Genomic DNA, 10,768 nt, shown 5'->3' with positions numbered 1-10,768 from the left:
TATTTATACTTCTCATTCAACCATAATTAAATTCACTCTGTCTAGGAGGCACAGTTTATATGGATAGTATTTATTTTTTACAACAACAAGCTGCAATGAAAACAAGTAAAAATGAAATAAAAGTAACGACTTTCTACTTTTAGTCTTTTATAAAAATGTAAGGAGAAAGTACAGATAATTGTGTGAAAATGTAAGTAGAAGAAGTAAAAAAGTAGGCTGAAAAATAATTACTCAAGTAAAATACAGATACCCATAAATTATACTTGAATACAGTGAAGAAGTATTTGCACTTAGTTACTTTACAACACTGGAAGGAAGACGTTTATGTCAAACCAACTTCAGGTCTCAGATTTTATATTTCTGAAACGTAACACCAGTCAGGTTCAACAGGTCTCTGTGGGACAGACTAACAAAGACCCTAATGACCCTCAGGAGGGAGGGGAGGGAGTTTAATCTGCATAAACAGAACATCTCATGCAGTTTGAATTACAGCTTCACTTCCTCCAGTCTGACCTGAGAAATATCCTCGAAATGCGAAGAAACGTCTTCAACTAGAGAACAATCATGTTTTGTTTTTTAAAGCCTGTTCACTTATCCCAAATATGTTAAATATTTGAAACTCAAACTGTCCTGCCAACAGGTAAAACCTCCTTTTTTTGCTCAGAAGCTGTTGCTGTCAGTGTCAGAGGATCCACGTGAGACAATAAGATATAAATATTTATGTGACGTTGAAAAAGACGACTCACATTTCAGGAAGTCGCCTCGTGTCTTCGGCTCAGGCGCAGGCTTGTTGTGTCCATCAGCAGATGTTGTGTACGCCGTTATCTTTATTCCCGTTTTGTCTGAAATTGAAGAAAATAAAATTAGATCAAAGCTGACGCAAACATACAGGTAAGTATTTCAAGTATTTCTGCTGCGTCGAACGATCTCACTCGCGTGACACAAACGGCCCGTGACTCACGAGGCAAACGCACAAAAAATCTTTACGAGTGCGAACACGCCCTGCCGAGCTGAAATGTCAGGATGTCTCACCGTTTTTACACGTCTCCTTGACTTTCTCGACGTACGAAGTCACGAGGGTTTCGCAGAGCTCCTTCGTGGACTCGACGATGACGCGGCTGAAGGAGTTCAGACGGTCCATCAGGCCGATGTAGATCCCAGGCAGGGAGTTATCGGTGGCCTCCTTCTTCCACTCGGCGTACTCCTGAAAAACAAAAAAACAGGTTTCAGGTGATCGGGATTTTCAGCTGCAAACCCGTTTTAAGATTCTTTCTTTTGTTTTTATTCATTAAAAAAGGTCGTGACCCTGCTTATCTTTGAGCTGCTACACCCTTACACACCTGCCCGCTCTCCAGGTGTGCTGCTCCAGACTGGACCCAAAACTAGGTCTAAGTTCAGAGGGGGTTGTTGTTTAAACAGGTGTGGCCGGTCCATAAGGGCAGGTGGGGTGCAGCCCCAGCAAAAAAACTAACTTATTTCACCCCACAAAGTAGTTCCTCCTAATAAATAACAGAAATTGCTTATTTACTTAGCTTGTATTGTTTTGTTCAGTGTTTTTCATCTATTTTTGACAATTTTAAATTCAATTTATTGAAATGTTTTTCAGTGATTCCTTTTTAGTTTTGTATTATTTATAGGGCAGTACAGCCCGACGCCCTGCGTTTGTCATGTTAAAAGGGGTCCATGATAAGTTGTAACATTAGACTTTATTTAACAAACATATATTTTAACTGTAAAAATACTGTAGGCTGTTCAGTTTTTATCATTTTTAAACTAAAAGTTTTAAAATATATTACACGGATGGAGCCATTTTATTTCCACACAAAGCATTCTGGGTAAATGATGACGTGGATAGGTCCTCGGTGCGAGGCTGCTAGCGAGCTATATCCACCCTGAAGGTTAATATTGGAGACAACATCTGATGATCGACTCTTTTAAATGAAACCAGAGAGCGTTGACAGAGAGGAGAAGGTAGAAATGACTCAGCCTGKAACTGAAAATATGGATGGAGGACCTCGGTTTAGCTTGTTTGTCGCGCTAGCACTGAGCTAATACATACAAGGCAATATAGCATTGGTGATAGGCTAAACAGGCTAACAGGCTAAACTGAGGTTCTTCTTCCATGAAGCAGCTCTGTTGTCCTCCATCCATATTTTCAGTTCCAGGCTGAGTCATTTCTACCTTCTCCTCTCTGTCAACGCTCTCTGGTTTCATTTAAAAGAGTCGATCATCAGATATTGTCCAAGATTAACCTTCAGGGTGGATATAGCTCTCTAGCAGCCTCGCACCGAGGACCTATCCACGTCATCATTTACCCAGAATGCTTTGCGTGTAAATAAAATGGCTCCATCCGTGTTAAAATATATTTTTAAAAATTTACAAAACTAAAATGCCTATAGTATTTTTGCAGTCTTTATTTTTCAGTTAAAATAAATGTTTATCAAATAAAGTCTAATGTTACAACTAATCAGGGATCCCTTTAATATATGCACCCCCTGCCTGCAATAATCGGCACTGTCAATCCTTATGAATAGAAATTTTTCTGCTCTATGGAAACTTTCTGCTGGTTTAGCGTATTGATACAAGCAGCAGACCTAACAAGAGTTCAGAAAATGCAGGAGAAGCGCTCAGCAAAACTTCTGTGAAACTTCTGTTTAAAGATGGATTTGGTGCAAACAGAGCAAGCTTTAACTGAAAACTGAAAACATTAAAGGGAAATAAAAAACTGGACTTTTTTGTGAAGAAGGTAGGACATTTTTAACCTAATCTGTGGTCACTATATGTAAATTACAAGTTTGCTGCTAACAACGCTAATGCTACCAATGCTTTTCTACAAGACATGAAACTTGCGGTTACGGCCAGCATCCAAGATGCACTTCAAACTGACGGACTCCCAGGTACCATCCGTGTTGTTTTCAATCAGCAAAATATGAATTAAAAACTGAAATGTCATCTCAAAATGTGTTAGCGTCATTAGCAAAATTGGCAGTGATAGCAGCGTTAGCATCATCAACATCATAAGCAGTGATAGCAGTGTTAGCATCATTAGCAGTGTTAGCGGTGATAGCAGCGTTAGCATCATTAGCAGTGATAGCAGCGTTAGCATCATTAACATCAATATCAGTGATAGCAGTGTTAGCATCATTGGCAGTGTTAGCCATGATAGCAGCATTAGCATCATTAGCAAGATAGCAGCATTAGCATCATTAGCCATGATAGCAGCATTAGCATCATTAACATCGTTAGCAGTGATAGCAGTGTTACCGTCATTAGCAGTGTTAGCAGTGATAGCAGTGTTAGCATCATTAGCAGTGTTAGCCGTGATAGCAGAATTGGCATTATTGGCATGATAGCAGCATAGCACCATTAACATCATTAGCAGTGATAGCAGCATTAGCATCATTAACATCATTAGCAGTGATAGCAGTGTTAGCATCATTAGAAGTGTTAGCAGTGATAGCAGCATTAGCATCATTAGCAGTGATAGCAGCATTAGCATCATTAACATCATCAGTAGTGATTGCAGTGTTAGCATCATTAGCAGTGTCAGCCGTGATAGCAGCATTAGCATCATTAGCCATGATAGCAGCATTAGCATCATTAACATCATTAGCAGTGATAACAGTGTTAGCATCATTAGCAGTGATAGCAGCATTAGCATCATTAGCCACGATAGCAGCATTAGCATCATTAACATCATTAGCAGTGATAACAGTGTTAGCATCATTAGCAGTGATAGCAGTATTAGCATCATTAGTAGTGACAGCAGCATTAGCATCATTAGCCGGTTTTGTCAGATGATGATGTCACAAAAAAGCAAAAGGCTGCATTCCATTTTCAAATAATTACATGTAAAATACAATTTAGCTGCAACATTTAAGATTTAACTTTTACATTTAAATTTACACATTTAGATTTAGGATTTACCATTAGGTAAAATTTTGAAAAAGGGTAAGAGCTGTGAGCTAAATAATAAAATGTGTTAGTGACATTTAACATTTTATTTTACACTTGGCACCCCATACAAACGAGATGTAATTCTATAAAAAACATTAAACGACAGATTAAGGGACAAAAACAAGTAAAAATAAAATAAATACTTCAGTAAAAACGAGTGCAAAGATAACGTTATTTGTGATGACCCCAGACTGAACTCAATTGAAACGAGACGTTTTATTTATTGGGTGCAGAACCTGCTGGGTTCTGGACCGGGTTCTCACCTGCAGGAAGTCCACGTCGTTCTTATTCCTGGACACCTTCTCCATCTGGACCTGGGTCTTCTTCAGCTCCGTGCACCTCTGCTCCAGGTGGACCCGGATGCCCTCAGCCTGCTTCAGGGCCTGCTGCTCCTCGCCCTCCAGGATCTCCGTCACCTCCTTCTTGGCCCCCTCCAGAACCGCCTGCAGCTCCTGGAACTGAGCGTCGATCACCTCTCGGACCTCCGTCACCGATTGCTGTGAAAAGACAGGAAGAGCTCCTGAGGTTCTGACGGACAGAAACCCGATGAACGTGGGCGGCTCCGACGCCCGTCAGCAGGTCCTGTTTTTGATGAGTCATGTTTCAGGTTTACCTGAATGGAAACGGTGTTGGTTTGGAGTTTGTCGATGGCGTTCTCCGCTGCCGTCACCGTCTTCAGCACCTCCACCTGTTTCTCCTTCAGCTCCTTCTGTTGGTCACAAAAACAAGAAACTCTTTCAGAAAGTTTCTCCGCAGAAACAACGACTCAGCCTGCGTCACGCTGGAAATATGTCCCCGACACAAACACTCAGATAACTCTCTGTTTCTTTTCAGTCCAACAAGTCGAGCCTGAATTCCTCAAGCAGGTCCAGACGGGTCCGGAGCTTTAATGAAGCTCAGACCCTGAGGGGGTTCACCAAACAAATCCTTCAGACGAGTCTTTGAAGGCTGAAAACTAATAAAACCTTTCTAATAAAAAAAGGAGTTTGTTTAATTTAAATCCCTGTTTCAGGACAAGCTGAGACTCAATTCAACTTCTACAATTCACTGAAAGAAAAGATTTCAGTTTGAACCAGAGATAAAGAAAAACCGTAGAAACAAAAATGTGACAACATGAGAGAAATATGCATTTTTCCTCTTTTAAATGCCAACGAAACTTTTCATTTCCATAATCTCAGCCTTTTTTAACAGATAATGATGGAAGTCAATGGATGACTGGACTCTGAGGGGATCTGGACAAAGATGAGGCCAGGTGTAAAATAAAATGTCAAAACATGTCACCAACACACCTTTATTATTTAACTTATTAACCGAGTTGAAAATCCTACTTTAAAAATTCCACATTTTATCATATTTTAGTTTACTCTACTTACATTTTGCTATCGCTATAATAAATGTAAATATTAAAATCCTAAATCCAAAAGTTAAATCTTAAATGTTGCAGCTAAATGGTAAATTAAATTTAAGTCTTTTCAGAACTGAACTGCAATATTTGCTGTCTGTGCTTGATTCTTGTTGTGATGTCATCATCGTGAGACAAAAACACCAGCTAATGTTGCTAACGCTGCTATTTAAAATCTAAATTCAAAATGTGTTCATTGAAAACATGGATGGTACCTGTGGTCCGGCAGTAGGGCTGCCACGATTAATCGACGTCTTATCGATTATTAAAATAATCGATGGCTAATTTAATAATCAATCGTTTTCTTTTTTTTTTTTTGTTCTTTACTTTGTTTTTCTCTCCAAACTGCTTTGACACCTTCCACTGCCACCTTCCACTGCCACATCTGCCTTTCTGTCCTTGACACACATGCACAGTAGTGGTAACTGGGGTAGGCCGTGGATGTTACAAGACATTATACAGACAGGCTCTGGTATCATGGCTACCTGACAACGGAGCTCAAAGTGTGGGATCATTTTAAGAAAATGAAAGAGAAACCTGTGTAATATCTGCAGAGCAGAACTTACCTTCCACAGCAATTATTTTTAGTTAGCATATAGCTAAAATCTAACCATGGTTATATAATAACAGCTGCATTCTGACATGTTAAGCTGTACGTTTTATATTCAATTAACGTATGATCCGATTAGTCGACTAATCGAATAAATAAATCGGTGATTAATCGATTATTAAAATAATCGTTCGTGGCAGCTCTATCCGGCAGCTTACAGAGCAGTTCAGACATCGAGCACAACTGCAAGATTGATGTTTTGCGGGGAAGCGTTAGCGGCGTTAGCGGCGTTAGCAGCATTAGCAGCATTAGCAGCATTAGCAGCGTTAGCAGCGTTAGCAGCATTAGCAGCGTTAGCATCATTAGCAGTGCTAGCATCTATACCAGTGTTTGCTTTTGTCGCAGGATGATGACAATAAAAGCAGATTCTAAAATATTTAAAACCAACATTTAAGGTTTAATATGTAACATTTAAATTTAGTAAAAGAAATTAAAACGTAAAAACACTGAGCTAAATAAGTGTAAAATATGTAACTTGGATTTCAGAAAGTGAGCTAAATAATGAAAATATGTTAGTGACCCTATTTTTTAACATTTTATGTCACACCTGGTGCCTCATTGAGGTCAAAACACATAAGTTTTCATAAATTGTAGAGAAACGGTTTAATTTGTTGGAATAAGAAAATTTTGTTTGCAAAATCTACTTTTTTGTGGTTAAAAACTGGTTGTTTGTATAAAAACATCCCAGGAAGCTGTTTTTTTTTTCTTGGTTTCAGAACAAACTGAAACTCCAGACGTGACTTCAACAAATCAACTGAAAAGTCTTGTTGTTGCTCTGAACTCAGGATGAATTTACTTTCACTTCTTGTTATTTCTGGTTTTGTGAAGTTTGAGATCGAACGATTATAACTTCCTGAAAGTTAAACTGAATGGTTGTTTTGTCAAATCTAACTGAAAAACTATCAAACTGATCTTTTTTTTTTGGCCTGCCAGGCAGGTAAATAGTAAGTAAAAGTAAATAAGACTTTAAATCCAGCTGAGTCAGCACTGAGATCAGATCTTATTAAAAGTTAATTTCTGATGACCTCATAAAGACTTTTATTCTCCAATTTAAATAAATTATTTATTTATTTTATGCTCTATAATAATCACTTGTATTAATCTGATATTTTGAGTTGAAGAGTTATAAAATATAAAAAAAATTAATCTTAATTAATTTATTAGGCTTTGATGACGTCACTCAGGTAACACAACCGGACACCTGCCTCGATCCACGTCCGGGCCTCCTGGACCGGGACCGTGTCGTGGTCCCGGTGGTCCTCGGTCACGCAGTCCCGACACACGCAGGTGACGTCAGAGCAGCAGAACACCTCCAGGGGCCACTTGTGGGTCTCGCAGGTCCGCCTCTCGATGTCCCTGAGCGGGTCCAGCAGCCTGTGGTTCTGGAACTTGGGGTTCTCCAGGTGTGGCCGCAGGTGGGCCTCGCAGTAGGACACCAGGCAGGTGAGGCAGGACTTCAGGGCCCTGCAGGGGCTCTCGATGCAGGAGTCACAGACCACATCGTCCGGACCCAAAGGAGGCTCCTCTTCCTTCTCCTCTGGTTCCGACCCTCTCTGGTCCTCCTCGGGGCTCTTAGGATCCTCCTGGGTTTTGATCTCCTCTGCTGGTTTTGGGTCCGGAGCCTCAGCGGTTCCGTTCTGTTTGGGTCCGTCAGGATCCGGTTTGAGTGGACTTTGTGGACTCTTTGGACAACTTTTATCCCCGAGGCAGGAGACGCAGACCGGTCCGGGTTGATCCGGGCCCAGGTCCTGACACAGGTTCTGCACCCTGGGACCAGGATCTGCTGGTTCTGCTGCTGACGGGTCTGCCATCTCTGTGAGTCCGATCCGATCCGATCCTCCGCCTGTTCGAACCTGCGGAGCCGCTTTTATCAGCCTTCGGTCCCGCTGCAGGCCACGCCCAGAACCAAGCAGGCCACGCCCAGAACCAGGTCCCGTTGCAGGCCACGCCCAGAACCAAACAGGCCACGCCCGGAACCGGGTCACTCACTGCAGACCGCACCCAGGTGTGGGTTTCAGTCTAAGGAACCAGCTTCAAACAGAACCTGACCCGCCTCCTGTCAGAACCAGCTGAAACTGAAAACTAAAACTTTTCTTTATAAAACTCTTAAAATCATCTTCAGAGTTTCTTTAAACTCACTTCCTGCTTCGAACTGAGACGTTCCTGCTCCAGAGAATAATCCTAATCTAATCCAGAACCCTCAGAACCAGAGGACACACACTGCCATCAAGTGTCCGAGAAGAGGATTCAAACAAAATGAGAGGTTTCAGAAGTAAATTTATTTTAACTTGTAAACAAAAACATGAGAATCAAAATAAATATGGGGCGCAGAGTATAAAAATAAATATTAAAAAATGTCTCTAACATATATTTTTTTATTTAGCTCTCTTTCTGAGTTTAGTTTAAAATGTTCCACTTACATTTTGTGGTTATTTTGCTCACTGTTCTTAAAATTTACTACGTTTTATTCATTTAAATGTTTAAATGTAAACATTAAATATTAAATCTAAATGTTAAATGTCAAAGTTTACATTTAAGTACTTCAGAATGGAACCTAGCCTTTGCTGTTCTCTTGTGATGATGTCATCATCCTGCGACAAAAGCACTTGCTAACGCTGTTGTCACTGCCCGGTCTGTTCCAGAAACACGATTCATATCGTCAGCTCGTTTGACCCTGCGCTAAAAGAAAAGCTGCCAGGAGGGCTTGGTTTGTTTTTAGCATGTAGCATGTCGCTGGACGGCTTGATGACAGAATGGATTAGATTTTAGTCTTTCGTCACCTGCAGTGTTTCATATAAAAGGCAACATTTGCAACAGATGTGGATTTTTATTCCAGGGGGAAAAAAATAATAAAATGGAGATGAGATGAATTATCATATTGTCTAGGGAAATAGGTCAGCTTAGATCCGCAACTTAATATAAATAAATATGTAAACATCGTAAATCTATATTTTATCAATTACAGCATGTATATGATATATTAAATCTGCAGATTATAATTTAGTACATCTTTTTAATTAGTTAAAGAAATACATTTCCAGTATTTTTTCCTAAATTGAGTGCATCTGGAAGTATTTCTTTTAACTCATAAGTAAGTTGAAAGTACGGATCGTTTCAGAACAGATCGGGCAGCGGCATCGCTAACACTGCTAACGCTAACGCTGCTAATGATTCCCAGCAAGACATCCAGCTTGCAGTTGGGGCCGGTGTCCGAGCTGCTCTTCGGACCGCAGATACCATCAATGTTGTTTTCATTGAATGCAATTAAAATTTTAAATACCATCTTCAGAAACGCTAAAGTGTTAGCAGCATTAGCGGTTGCTTTTTGTCTTGTAATGATGACATCACAACAAGAGCCCAGCGCCAACAAAAAGGCTGGATTCCATTCCGAAATTCTGAAACGTAAAACATTTAGCTGCACCATGAACTTTTTTACTTTTGAATTTACACATTTGGATTTCAGGATTTAATATTTACATTATTTATCTGTCAATTTTAACATTTAGTAAGACTTTAAATATAAGAACAGTGAGCTAATTAACAATAAAATGATAGAAGAAAACTTTTCACTCAAATTTTACATTCAGAAACAAATAATTAAAATATGTTAGTGACATGATTTTAACATTTAATTTTACACTTGGCACCTCGTAAATTAATCATAAAAAAAGAACACAAAGTGGTTTAAAAGACAAAACTACAGTAAAATTTAAAAGCCTGTAATCTGATTAGGTTAATATAAAATAAATTTCATGGTTTCCGCGCCGCTCTCTGTCACTGCACCCCCACCAGCTCTGTGATGGGCGGGGCTAACACCATCAGCTCCTGGTATTTGTGGAAGAACAGGCGCAGGCGGGACAGGTAGGTGTCCTCCTGGTAGGGGAGCTTCTTTTGGGTGAGGTACCTGGACACGAGCGGCTTCACCTGCAGAGGGAACAGACAAAACCCGTCCTCAGAATCAGGCCTCAGGTGATAAAGGTCAAAGGTCATGGCTCCACCTTTAAGCACATGTTGTCGGACAGGAAGGGGAAGAGGTGGTGCTCCACGTGGCAGCTGATCAGCGAGTGTCCGAACGTCCAGTCCAGCAGGAAGTTACGAGGCAGGTTCAGGACCCCGTGGGTCATCTGGTAGATCCTCTTCGGTGTTTTCTTCACGGAGAACACGGGGAGGCCGACGTGCTGAAATCACACACGCAGATTTTGTTTTTATTTATTTTATAGAAACCAAAACCTGAAGCTGCGCCGATCCGTTCGGCTCTGAGAAAACAGATTCTTCTGCTCTGGTGTTTTCTGTGAAAATGGGAAACCAGCCAAGAACAGCATCAGGAGCTCCAGGAGACGCTGGAGAACAGGTCTGCAATCTGACCACCCAGCTAGAACAAAGACACCCCCCCACACCCCCCAGATCCCATGAAGAACCTGCGCTTTCTGATCCACCTTCACACACTTTGATCTGAACAAAGAACAATGACCCGCAGGACCGGTTCTGAGAAAATCACACAGGAATTCTTCTTTTCATCCTTTTAGGTCAGACTGGACCTCAGAGCTGCGTTCAGCTGCAGTTTCTCTCAGGAAATTAAACAATTACTTTGTTTAGCAAGAAGTTTTACAATTTTAATAAATAAATTAATTTTTTTTCAGATGACATAATCAGTCTGATCAAAAACAGCCACAGCTAGAGAAATCTGCATTTTCTGCTGAAATAAAGAGAGCTGAATGACTCAGCTAAAAGATAAATAAGCTAAACAGTGAAAGCTAAAAGAACTGAATGTGACCTAAAAGCTAAAAGTAGTATATATA

General features: G+C 40.4%; 2 protein-coding genes across 2 annotated transcripts in view; both read right to left on the bottom strand.

Annotated features, from left to right (window-relative positions):
* The window catches only part of trim16 (tripartite motif containing 16), a gene marked incomplete at its 5' end in the record, with an annotated part of 9,101 nt that extends 1,299 nt beyond the window's left edge, over nucleotides 1-7,802 (bottom strand). Inside the window, 5 exon segments of the mRNA XM_014014855.1 lie at nucleotides 747-842; nucleotides 1,033-1,204; nucleotides 4,221-4,454; nucleotides 4,571-4,666; nucleotides 7,175-7,802. Of these exon segments, the coding sequence (XP_013870309.1) occupies nucleotides 747-842; nucleotides 1,033-1,204; nucleotides 4,221-4,454; nucleotides 4,571-4,666; nucleotides 7,175-7,780 (1,204 nt within the window).
* Nucleotides 7,803-9,672: 1,870 nt separating this feature from the next.
* Nucleotides 9,673-10,768, bottom strand: part of fads6 (fatty acid desaturase 6) — a 6,790-nt gene continuing 5,694 nt past the window's right edge. The window contains exons 6-7 of the mRNA XM_014014856.1: nucleotides 9,968-10,147; nucleotides 9,673-9,893 (exon numbers count right to left, since the gene is read on the bottom strand). Of these exons, the coding sequence (XP_013870310.1) occupies nucleotides 9,744-9,893; nucleotides 9,968-10,147 (330 nt within the window). The 3' untranslated portion in view covers nucleotides 9,673-9,743. The remainder of the gene's footprint in view (nucleotides 9,894-9,967; nucleotides 10,148-10,768) is intronic.

Source organism: Austrofundulus limnaeus, unplaced genomic scaffold (genome assembly GCF_001266775.1).
Source record: "Austrofundulus limnaeus strain Quisiro unplaced genomic scaffold, Austrofundulus_limnaeus-1.0 Scaffold119, whole genome shotgun sequence".
Classification (NCBI taxonomy): domain Eukaryota; kingdom Metazoa; phylum Chordata; class Actinopteri; order Cyprinodontiformes; family Rivulidae; genus Austrofundulus; species Austrofundulus limnaeus.
This window is presented reverse-complemented; position numbering and strand designations above follow the sequence as displayed.